At 43.7% G+C, this 17,861-nt stretch overlaps 2 protein-coding genes across 6 annotated transcripts in view; one reads left to right on the forward strand and one right to left on the reverse strand.

Annotated features, from left to right (window-relative positions):
- The window catches only part of ACAD10 (acyl-CoA dehydrogenase family member 10), a 58,192-nt gene extending 55,122 nt beyond the window's left edge, over window positions 1–3,070 (reverse strand). For 2 of the 4 annotated variants that reach the window (XM_057526350.1, XM_057526348.1), the window contains exon 1: window positions 2,645–2,935. The gene's annotated coding sequence lies outside the window, so the exon portion shown is untranslated. The other 2 variants (XM_057526349.1, XM_057526351.1) reach the window with 2 other exon arrangements.
- A 53-nt stretch (window positions 3,071–3,123) lies between these two features.
- The window catches only part of BRAP (BRCA1 associated protein), a 31,369-nt gene continuing 16,631 nt past the window's right edge, over window positions 3,124–17,861 (forward strand). The window contains exons 1-6 of one of the 2 annotated variants that reach the window (XM_007189492.2): window positions 3,124–3,401; window positions 5,459–5,620; window positions 6,296–6,494; window positions 7,658–7,847; window positions 13,680–13,793; window positions 15,444–15,592. In XM_007189492.2, coding sequence (XP_007189554.1) covers window positions 3,320–3,401; window positions 5,459–5,620; window positions 6,296–6,494; window positions 7,658–7,847; window positions 13,680–13,793; window positions 15,444–15,592 — 896 coding nt within the window. In that variant the 5' untranslated portion in view covers window positions 3,124–3,319. The remainder of the gene's footprint in view (window positions 3,402–5,458; window positions 5,621–6,295; window positions 6,495–7,657; window positions 7,848–13,679; window positions 13,794–15,443; window positions 15,593–17,861) is intronic. The other variant, XM_007189491.2, reaches the window with a different exon arrangement.

The raw sequence follows: 17,861 nt of genomic DNA on the forward strand, positions 1-17,861 counted from the left end.
AGCGCTGTGATTTCTCATACCTCCTGGTACCTCCGTGGTACATGCCCACTGACTGGAATGTCTTCGCCTGTTTATCTGCTGGTAAATTTACACTATGTTTTACATCACAGCCTCAGCTTTACCTCCTCTAGAGAGGCTAGTCTTTCTTTTTCCTGGAAGACTCTGAAACTACTTTTTTTTTTTTCACTCTCATTGCTTCTTCTCCATACCTTCACTAGGAAACTTACCCCATCACACAGTTCCTGTTTTCAACTCTATCTGCTCCTCTACTTATCAGCTCCTTAAGGAAAGGCCTATCTTACTTCATCTTTGTATATATCCATCCCCTAGGACCTAGCATGGTGTCTAGACACATAGCACATGCTCAGTAGAAACATGAGTTGGAAGGATGAATAAACTGGATGAATCAGAAAATAGGGGATAACCTTCCTTTGTGGCACAGTGGTTAAGAATCCGCCTGCCAATGCAGGGGACACGGGTTCAGCCCTGGTCCGGGAAGATCCCACATGGCGCAGAGCAACTAAGCCTGTGTGCCACAACTACTTAGCCTACACTCTAGAGCCCGAGAGCCACAACTACTGAGCCTATGTACCACAACTACTGAAGCCCACGTGCCTAGAGCCCGTGCTCCACAAAAAGAGAAGCCACTGCAATGAGAAGCCCGCGCCCCGCAAAGAAGAATAGCCCCCGCTCGCCGCAACTAGAGAAAGCCCGTGCGCAGCAACGAAGACCCAACGCAGCCAAAAATAAATAAATAAAATTTAGGACTTCCCTCGTGGTGCAGTGGTTAAGAATCCACCTGCCAATGCAGGGGACACAGGTTCGAGCCCTGGTCCGGGAAGATCCCACATGCCACGGAGCAACTAATCCCGTGCACCACAACTACTGAGCCTGTGCTCTAGAGCCCGCGAACCACAACTACTGAGCCCACGTGCCACAACTACTGAAGCCCGCATGCCTAGAGCCTGTGCTCCACAGCAAGAGAAGCCACTTCAATGAGAAGCCAGCGCACCGCAACAAAGAGTAGCCCCCGCTCAATGCAACTAGAGAAAGCCCGCACACAGCAACAAAGACCCAATGCAGCCAATAAATTAATTAATTAATTTAAAAAAAAACCCAAAAAAACCAAACCTTCTAAAATAAATAAATAAATAAATAAATAAATAAATAAATAAAATTTAAAAATTAAAAAAAAAAAAGAAAATAGGGGAACACAGGGGGCAGGCATAGTGATTGGCAGCCACAAAGAAGTGTAACAAGCCCAATTTGCCCATCTCTAGAGAATAATTCTAGTTCCCTGAAACTGGCATTTTCCTCCTCTACCATAAAGAATATGTCTTCTCTCTGTCTCTCAGAATGAGGTCAGTATGATGATGCAGATTTGCTATCTAAATTATGCTTTCATAAATATGCACACATAGTGTATGTTTCCACATATTAAACAGATAGTTTAGTAGAGATTGAGTGTTGGCTCTGGAATCAGATTGCCTGGGTTCAAAGTCTAGCTCTGCCACTTGCTAAGTGTGAGATCCTGAGCAAGTGACTCTCTCTGAGCCTCAGGTTCCTCTTCTGTTAAAATGGGAACAATTATACTACCTGTCTCATGAAGTTGCTGTTACGATTACATAAGATAAAGTATGTAAAGCACTCAAGTTAGTACCTGGCACACCATTAAATGTTATCTACTACTGTAATATACTACTAAAAAGTTCACATAAGGGACTTCCCTGGAGGTCCAGTGGTTAAGACTCCACACTTCCACTGCAGGGGGCACGGGTTTGATCCCTAGTTGGGGAACTATGATCCCACATGCCAAGTGGCGTGGCCAAAAAATTTTTTAAATAATAATAATTTTTAAAAACTTCATGAGGTCTCATTTATTATATGCATATAGCAGGTGCAAATGGCATATGCAGTTTCACAAAAATCAGACGGTCAGTGGGGGCAATTTTGGCTCCAAGGGGACGTTTGGGAATGTCTGGAGACATTTTTGGTAGTCACCACTTGGGACATGCTACTGGTACCTAGTGGGTCAGGGCAGGGATGCTGCTAAATATCCTATAAAGCATAGGACACACACACACCCCAAAGAATTATTGAGTCCAATAATGTTAATAGTGCAGAGGTTGAGAAACCCTGATATAAACAGTGTATACTGAAACTAACTCATAGGGTGCAGCCACAAGCTATAAATATCATTTGGTCACATTATATGCATATACAGTCCACACACCTATACATGTCCACGACGTGCTGTGACACACCTTTACATGTAATGGTAGCATATACCTAGAACAGCGTTCTGTCACATATGTGCCATATATGTATTGACTGTGGCTCTCCATGTCTACATGCTAAAGGCAGTCTGAGGTACTGGAAAGAATGCTGACTCTCAGAAAAACTGATGTAAATAGAGCCACAGGCTCTACTCATTTCATCATCACAGCTGTATAGGGATATTATCCCAATTTTACGCAAAATCTAACTCAAAGTCACAAAACAGGTGAACAGGGTCTACTCATTAATAACAGGAACTGCGTGTTCATCTCATTCACCCTCAGTACACATCTGTGAAGAGATGGGGCAGGGAGTGGGACCCAGATGTATCTCCATCTCTGGGCGTTTAACCAGCCCACCGCCCTACCTTAACAGAATCAGAAACACTGCAATCGAGTCCCGACTCCCGATGGGTCCTCAGAGAAGCGTATTCACCTCTCTGAGCCTCAGCGCACCTGTCTGTAAAGCGTGGCTGACACAAAGCAACCCTGCCTACAGCTAGAGCGAGAGATCAAACAGGACAAAAAGAGGCCAGAGCTCTCTGCAGGGCGCGGGTTCCGCGGACAATTCGGAGACCTCGAGGAGCCAGAGTCCCCTCGCCGTCAGATGAGCTGGGATGAGGGAGAGGTCTCTCAGATAGGCTAACTCCGGTCTGGGCGCACACCCACCGATTCGTCTACTGGGGGCCCAGCTTCCGGTATCCCAGTGACGTGCCACCTCCACAAACTCTTCGAGATCCCGTCCCGAAAGGCGCAGGCTCACCTCCCCGCGGACACGCCAGTCACGTGCCTGCCTCCGCACCCAATCAGAGGGCGCGCTGATCTGAGCATGCGTAACCTCACGGGTCAGGGACGGCGGCCGGGAGGCGGAAGTGGAGGGTGTTGTGGCTCAGACGTTGGCGACGGAGCTGCTGCTGCTGAGGCGGCTGCGGCAGAGCTGAGGCGCGGCGGCGGCGGTGCCCGCCCCGGGCCGCTCGGCCTCAAGGCTCGTCTCCCAGCCTCGCCTGAGCCCGCCGGGGCTCTCGCCGACCAGCGCCTGCCCTATGAGTGTGTCACTGGTTGTCATCCGCCTGGAGCTCGCAGAACACTCGCCGGTCCCCGCCGGCTTCGGCTTCAGCGCCGCTGGTGAGTCCGCGGCCTTGCCGCCTCCCCCGTAGCCCGCGCCTGGGCCCCAGGGGCTCGTCCTCCCAGAGTCCGGGTCCGAGGACGGGCCGCGACGAGGGCTTTCGCCTCAGGAGGAAGCCGAGAGGTGGTTGGGATCCCTCTCATTCCCTCCGTCCTTAGGAGGTCTTCCCAGATGTCACCTCTGGGAAGCCTTTCCCGGTCCCTCCTTCCTGGTGCCTCCCCATCGGGACTCTGTTTATATTTGGCGCGTCGCTCTCTCCGCCCTGGGTTGGGGCAGAGTTGTGCGAGTTGGTTTCCTCTACGTTTTGTGAAGGCAGAGACGGAATCCCCAGCTCGCTGACGGCCCCTGGTTTAATTAAATCGTTCCTCTTTGAAAGACTATTTATTTAAGCGCCCTGTAGCAGTAGTTATACTTGTAATTAAAACGTGTACACTTCTGGTATCCGAGCACCGTACTAAACTCTTCGTGTGCACTGTTTCTAATTATCTTCATGTAACCCTATTAGTTAGATGGGTGTATGACCCTTTTACAGAACTGGGAAGCTGAAGCCCAGGGATTAAGTGCCTTGCCCACGATCATCTGTCAGTGGCAAAACGGGTATTCTGCCTCAGAGAGCTGGACTTGAGAGTCTGAGCTCTTCATTCCCAGCCACACAGCCGCCTCAGTGGGGAATGCAGGTGTGGTTCTGCTCCTTGGACCTCCAACAATTACCTAACAACAACATTCGTTCAAGAAATAGTTTTTGAACGTTCACTCTCTGTTGGAGCTTTAGTTGTGTGCGGAAAGGGATGTGGTCCTTGCTTTAATGACACCAGCAGTTCAGTTCATGGAGACAGATGAAGTAAATAATTACGAAATAAATGTAGGGACTTCCCTGGTGGCGCAGTGGTTAAGAATCCGCCTGCCAACGCAGGGGACACGGGTTCGAGCCCTGGTCCGTGAAGGTCCCACATGCCGCGGAGCAGCTAAGCCCGTGCGCCACAACTACTGAGCCTGCGCTCTAGAGCTTGTGCTCCGTAGCAAGAGAAGCCACCGCCATGAGAAGCCCGTGCACCGCAACGGAGAGCAGTCCCCGCTCACCACAACTGCAGAAAGCCAGCAGGCAGCAACGAAGACCCAGCACGGCCAAAAATAAATAAATAAATTTTAAAAATAATAATAAATGTAGAATTACAGCTGTGACAAATGTGAAGGAAAGGAAAAAAGAGTTTGGAAAGCTATTACAAGAGGATGTGTCCGGTTTGGGGAAGGGGCCTGGGGCTGGTAGGGATGGTGTCGTTGGAAACTTCCCTGAGTATGTGAGTTTTGAAGCTGCAAATTAAAGATTGAATGTGATTTAATAGGTTCTGAGTTCTGAAAGTCAACTAAATTGAGTTCTGAAAGTCAACTAAATTGACATAGGTCACATATACACTTCTACATGGGTCAGTCATTGATTCATTAATTTATTCAACAGATGTTTAAAGAGCTTCCAGTGTGTGGTAGGTACTGTAAGTGCAAGGGATACAGTGATGGGCAAAACAGGCCTGATCTCTGCTCTGATACAGCCTATATTAAGGATATTCCAGTCGAGTTTCCAAATTCCTTTTCCATTTTTGTGTGTTTTAGTGATTTAAGACAATGATCATGGATTTCCAGGGCATGATAGCATAAGGGTGTTTAAGAAGACTACCCCCAAAAGTTGTTAAAAGTTTTGTTTATTAATGGACTTGATGCCTTCATTTGGGGCTCAACACACAGTTTCACTCTACAGGTGTTACTAAAATGTTGGCTCATCTGAGCATAATCACTCTCGAAGCTTTTATGTCGTTCATTTGCTTTAAAGTGCATGGTTTTCACTAGAACAGTCCTGCATTGCTGAGTCTATTGCACCGGGCATTAATTGACTGTCAGGCACTGCAGGAGCCCCAGAGGTGAGTGAGATGACCACTGCAAAGGCATCTTACGGTCTTGGGGGAGGGCAGCAGAGAGAAAAGGAAAACCTATGGATGGATACATTGAGAGTAGAAAGGAGCTTGTTTTATTATCAGGTATTAATCATTCATGTGTTCTTTAGTCGGGGAAATGTCTGATGAGGAGATCAAAAAGAAGACACTAGCTTCAGCTGTAGCCTGTTTAGAAGGGAAATCACCAGGGGAGAAAGCAGCGATCATACATCAGCATCTTGGCCGTCGAGAAATGACAGATATGATCATTGAGACCATGAAGGCCAACTCAGGTATGCTTCCTAAAACCCTAGAAGACTATCTTTTGTAACGTAAACCCACGGTTGCCTGTTTTATACGCGGTGTTCAATGAAACATACTTTTATCTTTTACTGCCTTTGTGCCTTATGTGAGGTCGTTAGGCCGCATTTCAGCTTCTCTAAATATTTCTCCTAAATCAATCCTAACAAGCTAGGTTGACAGCTCTACTCAGTGAGGAGAGCTACTTACCACATAGGTCAGGGGCAGATCATGTTGAATCCAGGTAAACATGTTGTGACTCCCCCTGCTCTGCCAGCTCATTCCGTCCAGGGGAATGGAAGTGTATTGCGTCTCCAGCGTGGGGAACTGGTAGGTTTGGTTTTCGAACTTAACAGCCCTGAATATTTATCCCACTTAGGAGTGCACGATGGAAGACACCTGCCTTATTGTGGTACTTCTAAATGTAAAGGCCACTGTTGAGTCTCTGAGGGTGTTAATGACATTTGGGGCGGGTGGCGGTGGGCGGGCAAAGAGCACTTCCTAGTTGAGATGCCCCCACAACTCTGCTGTTCTGTGAATGTAGTTCTCAGTGCAGTACATTACAATTTCTCTTCCAAAGTTTATTCTTCTACTCAAAGTTTTCATCTGATTAGAGTCCTTCAGCATATTTCCTATCAGTTTATAATCCAATTTTTGGTTTGTGAAAGATGAGCTGAAAGCTACAGTGGAAGACAGGAAGTCTTCAGAAGCATCCCCCACTGCACAGAGAAGTAAAGGTCACAGTAAAGAAGGTGTAAACACTGCTCCGGATTCTCCATCCAAACAGCTTCCAGACCAGATTTCGTTCTTCAGTGGAAACCCCTCCGTTGAAATAGTTCACGGTATTATGCATCTGTACAAGACAAAGTAAGAAAATCCTTTTCTCTTTTGAGTTTGTCTGTTTTTTGCCATAGGGCAGAGAGAAATCTCTTGCCCTGAAGGGACGTGGGTATTTTAAGCTTCAAAGGGATAGTACTTTCATATACTGTGTGTTAAAGAATTCTTAGATGTTTTATATATGGTTAACTCTCGTACATTGGGTCAAAGCTTCTTAGGAAAGAATCGTGTAGATTCACTTGAGAAAATACCTAGGAAAATATTCCCTGAGAAGGTAGGCATGCAGGTGATTGGGAAATTGAAAGGAAGGAAGATAAAAAAGAAAAGAAAAGAAAAATTCTAAAAGATTCATAACATCATTGTAGACTCATGTTCCCACCAAATCTTTACTAAAGAAGCTGCTAAGAAGTCACATAATGGGTTGCAATTTCATCACATCATTTTACCCCTTTCTGTGGTCCAAACAAGGCTTGCTGGAGGCCAAAGGAAAGGAAGGGTTTTGCTAGTCTACAAGGTGGGCCACCAGCTCCTTGGATAATTGGTAGCTGATCTCTTTAAAGGCTGTCCTTGTCCTAACTTGTTTGCTAGGTTCCCACTGGGAAGCAGAATACTCGGGTAGTCATTTTGGATCACAGCTATTGAAGTGAGTTTGCAGCATTTCAAAAGCAAATTGCATTGTGGGAGGTTTTTCTTTCCCCTCTATTCCAGCTATTCCAACCCAGCAACACTTTCTGTAATCTTCAGAGTCATATTCTCATGGTTCAGAATTTTCCTTCCTACATTTAGAGCTCTTTTCTCTTTGAGACCCTTTGAGAGAAGTCGTAGTTTGAGTTGTGCTTCTACATTATCTAAGGATAGTTCTTACTAGAAAACTAATGAGAGCAAAACACAAACTGCAAATTTTCCTGATGGAGATTTATAACCATAACAAGCCTTTAACTGAAGATTAAAAATATCAGTGCTGGGTATAATGTAGAACATTTCAAAGCTTACCTTAAACTCCATTGCAGGTATGTTTAAGGGATTCTGCATTTACCCATGTAGTGTGTATTTTCAGGTAGAATAACAAGCTGTTTAACTTGATTTATAAAGCATTACACTTTTTTTTCTTGGACATAAAAGTTGTGTAATTAGTGTTGTTTGCACTAACTATACCTCATCTATTCAAGACAGTCTAATTATTGTCTTATTAGTAAGATGACCTCCTTAAAAGAAGATGTGAGGCGCAGTGCCATGCTGTGTATTCTCACAGTCCCTGCTACAATGACCAGTCATGACCTTATGAAGTTTGTCGCCCCATTTAATGAAGTAATTGAACAAATGAAAATCATCAGAGACTCTACTCCAAATCAGTATATGGTGCTGATAAAGTTTAGTGCACAGGTAAAAGTTAAGATATTAAAAGTCTCTTTGCCACAGAAACTGTGTTTTTGAAACTGTTTGATACTAGCCGTGTGTGATTTACTGCATTTTGCACTTCAGAGTCTTGATATGTTCTAGAGTATTGTTGTAATTCTAGAAATATTTCTAAATTCATCAGCAGACATGCAGTTCTAATTCATACCTGCTATTTTTTATAAACCAGATTGAGTATGAAATCTAGGGTTGTGTGTGTTTGTTTATCCAGTAGTAACCATTCCAGTAGAACAAGAGTTCCCAAACTTTCTGAAGTTAATCCTGTATTATTATTTGCCTTTATAAAACTGTGCCCCTGCTTGTATCATCCTCTTTTTAGTAGATATTCTCTGGCACAATTTAGAAAACAAAATCAATTAAAAAAAATTTTTTTGGTGGCAGGAGGGGTTTTGTTCACACTCCTTGCATCGTTAAAGATGCTTTAGAGTTCTTTTTTTTCTTTCATGTATTTTATCTATTTATTTATTTTTGGCTGCATAAGGTCTTCGTAGCTGCGCACATGCTTTCTCTAGTTGCAGCAAACTGGGGCTACTCTTCTTTGCGGTGCGCGGGCTTCTCGTTGCAGTGGCTTCTCTTGTTGCGGAGCATGGGCTTTAGGTGCGCAGGCTTCAGTAGTTGTGGCTCACAGGCTCTAGAGCACAGGCTCAGTAGTTGTGGCACGTGGGCTTAGTTGCTCCTCGGCATGTGGGATCTTCCTGGACCAGGGCTCGAATCTGTGTCCCCTGCATTGGCAGGCGGATTCTTAACCACTGCACCACCAGGGAAGTCGCAGAAGATGCTTTAGAGTTCTAATTGGAAATCACTGCGTTAGAGAGACAAACACTGAAAGAATGGTGATATTTTCAGCTTTTAAAAGTATTTGCACGTTATAACAGAGTTTTTGACTTAGGAAGGTTTTGCCGTCCAGTCCGTCTCACTTGTTGCATTAAGCATCATTCTGCATGCGCCTCAGTTCTAAAGATGTTAGAAAGATATTCTCTTGGTTTTTATTCTTAGGAGTATTCATGTTTCTATGTGAATATAAAAATGAGGTAAGTTTTAGGTATTATCCAGGTTATTAAAGGGCTGGCTACCTTATCCATAGGTTTCATTCAATTTGTTTTTATTTTATTTTTTTATAGCCTGTTACATTTTGACATTTCATTAGGTTTTGAAATGCAGCTCTGTCCAAGTTACTTCTTTCTCACCTCATTGATAAACAGTCTTCCTGAATTTGCCCCAGATAAACAGTTCCAACTTGCAGATTGGCAAAGAAATGAGTGTGCCTGTAGGATCACTTGCCATTGCCTCTGACCAATCACCAAGATTTGTGGGTAATAGGAAGCCCATGACACAAGGCCCGTTTGTCATCTCCTCATTTCAAAAACCCAGAGTTGACAGCAGTAGCAGCCATTCATTGGCCGTGGGAACAGAATTAAGAGAAATAAGAGTTTGGGGCTTCCCTGGCGGTCCAGTAGTTAAGACTCCGCACTTCCACTATAGGGGGAGCAGGTTCAATCCCTGGTTGGGGAACTAAGATCCCGCATGCCACATGGCCAAAAAAAAAAAAAGAGAAATAAGAGTTGGATTATACTTGTACCTGTTCAGCGGGCCACCGAGAAAGAACCCTTAGTGTGGAATTCCGTGTACAAGAGGGTACACAGTTGTTATCTTTAACCTTTACAAAGCACCACACCTTTGAGGGAGACGTTTAAAACATGTTTCAATGGTTCTGTAAGCTTAGACTTCACAAGTTGACATTGAGAACCGAAAAGCACCTCACAGCTGCTTTCACTGACTGTCAGAAGACCTTCCAAGGTTGCTGAAGAACTTTCCAAGTAGTGGGCAAGTGGTATTTTAAAATCTTTTTGAATCTAATAATAAGGGTATTGATGATAACATGCAACCTTTATTGACTGCTTATTCTGTACCATTCACTCTGCTAAGTGCTTGATGTGCATTAGCTGATGTAATCCTCACTACAACCCTACTGTTGTTATCCTAGTTTTACAAATAAGGAAACTGACTACGGAGAGAGGTTAGTGATTTGGCCAGGGTTATACAGCTAGAAATAAGTGACTGAGCTGGGATTTGAGCCCTCACTTTTAATCCCTAGGGTGTAGTCCTCTTCCAGCAGGAGTGGGATGAAAGTGTGGGGAAGGGAAGATATTCACTGTTTGCCAAAAAAATTGTGTAATGGCAGTATTTTGCTTATAGCTTCTACCGAACAAGCAAGGGTGATAAGTAACACAGGGAAAGTCACAGAAAGAGACTGGGGAAAAATGTTTAAGAACATATTAGACTTTTTATTTAGTCTGAAGTGTATTAAGCCCACAGCACTAACTTGTCTAATAAACCCACAAACTTCCCTGTAGCACATGCTGCCCTTCACAGTCTGCAGATAGTGCTGTGGAAATTTTCTGCTACTGTTAATGGATTTTCTTTGTACTTCTGCATTGTCTCTCCACCTCTGTCTTTTGACCAAGTGCAGGTTGCTTAAGTTGACACATGTTTTCTGAGACTGTGGTACAGCTTTCTGAGTGCTCTGTGAGGATAGAACCCTTGACCTTGGTATCGTGAGTTGTATTATTTATCTGTAATGCTAGATCTTAGGGTCTAAGGCTCATCCTATCAGGGATTTTCGAAGGCCTAAAATTACCCTCCTGGTATAAGACTTGAAGTTTTTAAATTAATATTGGGCCCTAATGAGAATAGACTCAATATCACCAATTCTTGAGTAACTTACTAGATGTCAAGCCTGTGCTAAGTGCTTTTCATGCATTAGCTCCTCGAGTCCTCTCAGTTATGCCATAAGGTAGGTGTCATTATTTTCATATTTTATAATTGAGGAAACAGACATGAGTGAGACATTTGCCCAAGGCCACATAGCTAGTAAGTGTCCGAGTTATGATTCAAACACAGGCAGCCTGACTCCATGGCCTGGGCAGGTAACTATATTCTTATTCCTTTCTTTTCCTCATCATAGAATTTTATTAAGAACTAATAGGCCTTCTCTATGTCTTTTATCATTTCTTGAATTTCTGTTGGCCTCATCTTTCTTTATGCTGGAGGTGTTAGATGTGCCTACAGAGTTGTACTGTGCCCCTTAGGAAATTTAGTCTTTGGGTAAGGAATTTGTAATTCAGGATACAGGGAAATAGAAGGGGATTCAGTTTTGTAGTTGCTTGGGACAAAAAAGGACAGATAACCTCTCAATGGAGTATGTTGACTCATTTTCACTTAATATGCTTAGGCCAGCCCAGGAGATAGCTCTTTTGAAAAGTAAAAATGTGTTCTCAGAAGTAAAAATGTGATCACTGTGACAGTAAAGGAACCTTGATCATAATAGGTTTTTCTTTTTCTGAGTTTATGGTGAGAAAAGAACAATAAAATCAAAGGACTAGAAAAAAAACAAAAGCTGGGTTTCTTGAAATTTGGGGCTCTAGGGCTTCCCTGTTGGCACGGTGGTTAAGAATCTGCCTGCCAGTGCAGGGGACACGGGTTCAAACCCTGGTCCAGGAAGATCCCACATGCCGCGGAGCAGCTAAGCCTGTGCGCCACAGCTGCTGAAGCCCGCACACCTAGAGCCCATGCTCCGCAACAAGAGAAGCCACTGCAGTGAGAAGTCCGTGCACCGCAACAAAGAGCAGCCCCCGCTCACCACAACTAGAAAAAGCCCATGTGCTCAGCAACGAAGACCCAACACAGCCAAAAATAAATAAATAAATTTATAAATAAACAAATAAATTTGGGGCTCTGTACAGTGCAGGCAGGCATTTTAAACAAGAGTGGTTTCTTCTGTGTTTTTTGCAGTTAGCTTCAGGCTTTTGTGCATTTCAGTGCTGAGTTGAAGCAGGAACCACATGGATTTTGTTCCCTGCTCTTGTCCTTTGCATAGCACAGTGCCCAGCATGTGCTTGGTGCTCAGTAAATATTCCAGCCAGTGAAGCGACATTTCCAATACCAAGATTTTAAAGAAGATAACAATGTGTTCAAAAAGTATACTTCTTTGGTATAGATAATTCCCCGAAGAAAGAAATAATTTATCTCATGTTGAGTCGATTTTGTCACATCCCCAGTATCACAAACCTTGTCCCTTCCTCTGAGGAGGCTTGGGCACTTAGGGAGCATCCACAGAGCTGGAGGTCTTTGGCTGGGTCTGCTGTTCTCAGCAGCCACATCTGCAGCAGCTCCTGCTGGTGCCGGAGGCCCTGCAGAGCCAGCCGTGGCCCTCATTTCCCTCAGTGCGTGAGTCCAGTTGCTCACTGTGCTGCTTACTCATCCAAAAGCATTTCAAGGCATATCTACTGCTCTTGAAAAATGGGAGAAGCCATTTGGGGCTGCTGCTTCTTAGTGTTAAAGAGATTTATTGTCCAAGAACTGGCTTTTAACATTTTGAAGTTCAAATACACAGGTTGTTTCCTGAAGGAAAGCCTCCCCACCCCACCCCCAAAAAGGTCCCTGCAAAATCTGTGTTCAGAATTGGTCATCCTTCCTTAGTGGCTTAGCTTACTTGGTCAGATTAAGAAAGCATAGGTAATTAAGAATCCACGCTTGAATTACATCATCAGAGTGCAGTGAAAAGCTGCTGAAAAGCTTAAAGTGGCTGTAAGATTCAGACCCTATGAGGGTAGACGGCCAGGACTGGTTTTGCCTGGTACAGCTTGAATCTCGTCTTTGAGGTTGATAGTGCGGCATTTCCTTTTGCAGAACACCCTTCCTCTCTTCAGGCAGCTTGTCTACACTGGTGAGGCCAAAGCACACAACTTCCTATCTTTGGGCTGATGCCTGTGTGAGAGTGAAACCCAGATAAGCCTTGGCCTCTCAGCTGCCTCTAAAAATTGCTGAGTTTTAAAAGCTGGAATTGTCTCTTTGTTACTTTCTACTAAGGCTAGACTGGAAGATTTGATTTACTTGTGTCCATATTCACAAATGCACCTGTGCCTTTGCAGCTTTACCTACAGGGGACTGTTTCCCCTGATTTTATCTGTCTTCCACTCCAAGGGAACAAGATTGTTAGTATTTTAAAGGCTGGTTCATCTTGGACCTCTTGACCTTGGCCAGAAGTTTTGCTTTTGGTGTTACACACTAGTTGCTTAAAACCTCCTGATAGGATCCTTATCTATCATATATTACTATTATTATTATTACTGGGTTTATTGAAAAGAAGGAATTGGCTTTTCACTCCATACCAGTTCCACTGGTCCTCTGTTTTTTCTCACATAGATGCTGACATTTGTTTTAAAAAGCTCTTCTGTAGGGAATTCCCTGGCAGTCCAGTGGTTAAGACTCAGTGCTTTCACTGCCAGGGGCCCGGGTTCAATCCCTGGGTGGGGAACTAAGATCCTGCATGCCATGTGGTGTGGCTGGGGGAAAAAAAAAAAGCTCTTCTGTAACAATCATTGCTTATGATTTGGTTCCAAATAGGCTTGACTTCAGTGGCTGTGAAAGTGCTGACTAGAGGCAAAAAAAAAGAAGAAAGAAAAAAAATGATATCAAGGGAAACGTTGACCATTGTTGGTTGAATATGTATTAAAATTGTAGTTGCTGTCAGTTTATTGCACTTCAGTATCTTCTGCTAGTTCCAGTAAGGCTATCACGTATCAGGAAAAATTGTAGAGATGTAGGATATTGACCTGCAGGGTTCAGTTAGCCTGTGAACCTGCTGCCATAGATGTTACTTTTGGCGGTTGCTTTCTCTCCTAAGTATAACTTTTAAAAGCTGAAGAACAGAATAATTGAAGCCATGTATCTTGAATAGAAAGCACGTTTTCAGGATATCTCTCTTAACTTTTTCCTTTTCCCCACTGGTTCACCTAGGCCGATGCAGATGGTTTTTACATGGCATGCAATGGCCGCCAGTTCAACTCAATAGAAGATGATGTTTGCCAGCTGGTCTATGTGGAGAGGGCTGAAGTACTGAAATCTGAAGATGTAAGTGTGAATAATTCTTATATTTGATATAAACATATCAGAATGGTATAAAGTTGAAAGTTAAGATATCTGCGGAAATGTCCAGAATAGGCCAGTCCATAGAGACAGAAAATAGATTAGTTGCCAGAGGCTGGGGGAGAGAGAAGTGAGGAGTGACTGCTAACAAGAACAAGGTTTCTTTTGGGGGTGATAGAAATGTTCTAGAATTAGATGGTGGTGTGATGGTTGCACAGCCTTGTGAATATACTAAAAACCACTTTAAACTGGCAAATTTTATATATGTGAATTTTATCTCAATTTTAAAAAATTGTCCAAAGTATTTTTTTTAAAAAAGGATATTATCTGTGTTGTTGAAATTGAATATGTATCTATTCCAGATGGATGAAACATTGCCTGGAGCCTAAAAGAAATGTTTTTGTTTGAAATATTAACCCTTAATCCTCATCCTGATTTTTGATTCTGTTTTGATAGCAATTTATGATTCCTCTGATCTCCCACCCTCCATGGGAAGCTTTCCTATAATATGTGCTGTTTGAATCATTTTATAAAGTAGTAGATCCAGCTCGGTTATGCTTTTAATATTTCCTTTCTTTTAAAGTAGCCCTAAAGGTCTTTTTACCTTGAATTCAGCTTGATAGGAATAAGTTCTGATTAGATTGTTCTGTCATTAGATTAGGTAAAATAAAAATTGGCAAAGGATAAAATCAGTTTCCCTTTTGCCAGTTGCTGGGCAAGGCCTCAGTTTTAGAAATTCCTTTCTCTAAATGAACACGGCTTCTTGAGAGATTTCCTGTAAATATCTTCTCTTCAGGGACCGTAGATTAATGTGACTTTTCTCAGTGTGTCCTTATTTGTACGCCTTACCTTTGCCTCAATAGTCCCACAGTTGGCAGGGCTTGGGTCAGACACCGCTGTGTTAGAGGTGCATTTCTTGACCATCTAGATTGTTATGCCCACTATTTCACACCCTGTTCTTTCATAGCACTTATAACCGTAGGTAATTATACTTTTTAAAATGTTTGAATTTTGTATCTCTCTCTACTAGAGTCTAAGCTCTGTGAGGACAGGGACAGACTTTGTTTTCTGGGACTTACTGAATCTGTTTTTGCTCACCACTGTCCCACACCTAGAACAGTGTCTGGCACACATAGCAGGGAATTAATAAGTATGTGCTGAATGAATAAATAAATAAAGTCACTGTTGTTGATACTGTTAGCACTTAGTGGAAAGTGTCAAGTTTTAATTTACTCTGTGGAAAAGTCATTCAGATACACTCCTGTTCTCCTGCTTTTATTCCTTTGTGTTCTAGTATAGTCATGGCCATTCAGAGTTAGAGCAAGGAGTCTGGTAACAGAAGATTCTGGCAGCAGTCTCCCTTCCTAGAATGTCAGCTCTGTGAGGGCAGGCATCCTTGTCTGCTTTGTTCGCCACTGTATCCATAGTGCCTAGTACAGTGCTGGGACTGTAGGAGGTGCTTAATTAATATTTGTTGCATGGATGAAAATCTTACCAGTTTATTTTCATAAAGCAATATTGAGAACATCCTGCCAGGAGTCAAAAAGCAACAGGAAAACTGTTGCTTTAAAAAAGAAAAAAAAAATTAGAACCCGTGGATGACAAGTGAGGCTTATTCGAGATGTTTCCCTGTAGGGTGCCAGCCTGCCTGTGATGGACCTAACGGAGCTCCCCAAGTGCACAGTGTGTCTGGAGCGCATGGACGAGTCCGTGAACGGCATTCTCACCACCTTATGTAACCACAGCTTCCACAGCCAGTGTCTGCAGCGCTGGGATGACACAACGTGAGTGCAGGAGGTCACCCCCCTACCCTGTCAAAGCTCATTATTACCCTTTTCCAGAATTAAGAACAGCCGCCCCCCAAAATGAACCACTCCAAGTATTTGACTTTATAAACCTGGGTACCACGATGGTGAAGAGGTCACATAGAAGGGCCTTCCGTGTTTCTTCTTTGCTTTCCTCAGTTCACGTGAGGATCAGCATTCCTAGACCAGGTCCCTTTTAGTATGCCAATTCTGAATCCTTACGGAATGTCCCAAAGCAGCATGAATTGTTCTTTCCTTCGAAGAGCCAGAAAATGAGGTGGGGGTGGGGAGGGAAGTTTAGCTTTGAGGCTCTCATGCTAAAATGACATCCAGGTGTAAAATCTTGTTTATCACCTGCACTTTATGTCTACTCTTTACTTTGGTTTTCTTATCAAAGAGTGCTGGGCTACAGCAATCTGCCGTTTTGGATTTATCATGTTGTTGATGGCTCGGTGGCCAGTAGTAACAGTAGTCACTGAGTATGAGGCACACACACGCCCATGGTCTCCTGTTTCCCAGTGCAACAGAGGCCCTATTTGTAGGGCGGCATTGTGCAGACAAAGAACTGAGGTGTAACCTGTACCTTTTTTTTTTTTTTTTTTTTTTCAGTCAGAGGTTGCTGCTCCCTTTGCAAACTGCATTGTGGGTCTTAGCTAGAAAGGCCTCGTGGCCTTCAGACGCTGGCCTCGTGGGTTTCCCAGTACAGAGAGGAAGGTGCAGAATCAAATAATCACACAAATAAATGTGAAATTACAGCCATTGCAAGTGTTACAGAGGAGCAGCGTTGCAGCATTGTGACTAGAGAATAGGGCCCTGACACAGCCAGGGCTGTCTGAGAGGCAGCATCTCAGGGAGGATGACTAGGAGTTAGCCAGGTGAACAGTGGAACCGGCGAGAAGGCAGTGTAGGGGAGGGGGTGTGCACGGGAAGGGGGAAATCACCTTCCAAAGCCCAGGCATAAGGAGGGGCGAACGTCCACAGGAGTCTCTGTTCTCTGCCCCCACGTGGTCAGCTTTACAGAGCAGGGGCCCTGGCTGGCTGTTCCCTGCGGTGCCGCTCACACTTAGCAGGAGGCGTGGTGCATAGGAGGAGCTCAGTAAATATCTCGGAGCAAATAGACCCTGGCTTTTCCATGGCTTGTTTACCTGGAGAAGAATCTTGCCCCAGTTCTGTAGAGTCCTTGGTCAATTCTGGGGTATCATTGGAGGGTTCTTCAGAGAATTGTCCAGGCTTAAATTTGCCTTGAGTAAAGCCACACTGAGATGTTTGTGTTGCATAAAGTGTCTGTCTGTATCTTGTGTCCATCTGCTACACCATTTAAGTTCTGGATGCTTCTTTGTTTCCTGCCACTCCAATTTTACTTTCCGTACAAGTTAATTTTTGTAAAACCATAGCATTTTCAAGTTGGAAGTTTCCTCAGGGACCATCTTGTCCAACCTCCTCATTTTATAGAGGAGGAGACAGAGGCCCAGAGGTGAAAATTAGCATGCCCAAAGTGTCATGACAGAGAACGAATGCCAGAACTGGGTCCAGAATTCAACCCACCGGGCAGCTGCCCTCAAAACCATACCGTGCCTTCAGCAAGTGGGTTTTGAGCCTCTCTATGTGCACAGTACAGTGCTATGTGCTGAGGGGGAGAGAAACAAACACAGACCCTCCTCAGGAACACTGATCTGCTAAGGGAGAGTCACACATACATGTGTGCATATAATTCGAGGTAGAGATGAGAGAGAGCCAGCTCCCCCGCTGGGGTGGTCTGGAAGGGCTGCTTACAGAAGGCGGTCTTGGTACCAGGTCACGAAGGGTGGTTTTTTGTCAGGGAAGGACATTCTGAGAGGGTTTCCCCAAATATCTCCTCAGGAAAATAAGATTACAACTCAAAATTATTTTTGAAGGGAAGGCAGGAAGAATTGAATGAACTGTTATTTTTTAATAGACAGATGAGATGGTATATCATAGAGTGCTAATTGTATAGTACAGATAAGTTTATTTTTATAATTTTCCCCCCTTTTTCCTTTTTATCCTCAGGATCATACATTTCGGAAAGATCATTTTGGCACAGTGTAGAAAATTAGATTTCAGAATTCGTTTGCTGTTTTCTTATCCCACCACTACCACAGCTGCCACAAAGACTGAACTGATGACACAGAGCTAGTTCCTACTTTTGACAAGACTGCTTGTGGCATCCTAGCTGCCACTTTTTTTTTTAATACATTTATTTATTTATTTATTTATTATTTATTTTTGG

This window comes from Balaenoptera acutorostrata, chromosome 13 (assembly GCF_949987535.1).
Source record: "Balaenoptera acutorostrata chromosome 13, mBalAcu1.1, whole genome shotgun sequence".
In the NCBI taxonomy this organism is placed as follows: domain Eukaryota; kingdom Metazoa; phylum Chordata; class Mammalia; order Artiodactyla; family Balaenopteridae; genus Balaenoptera; species Balaenoptera acutorostrata.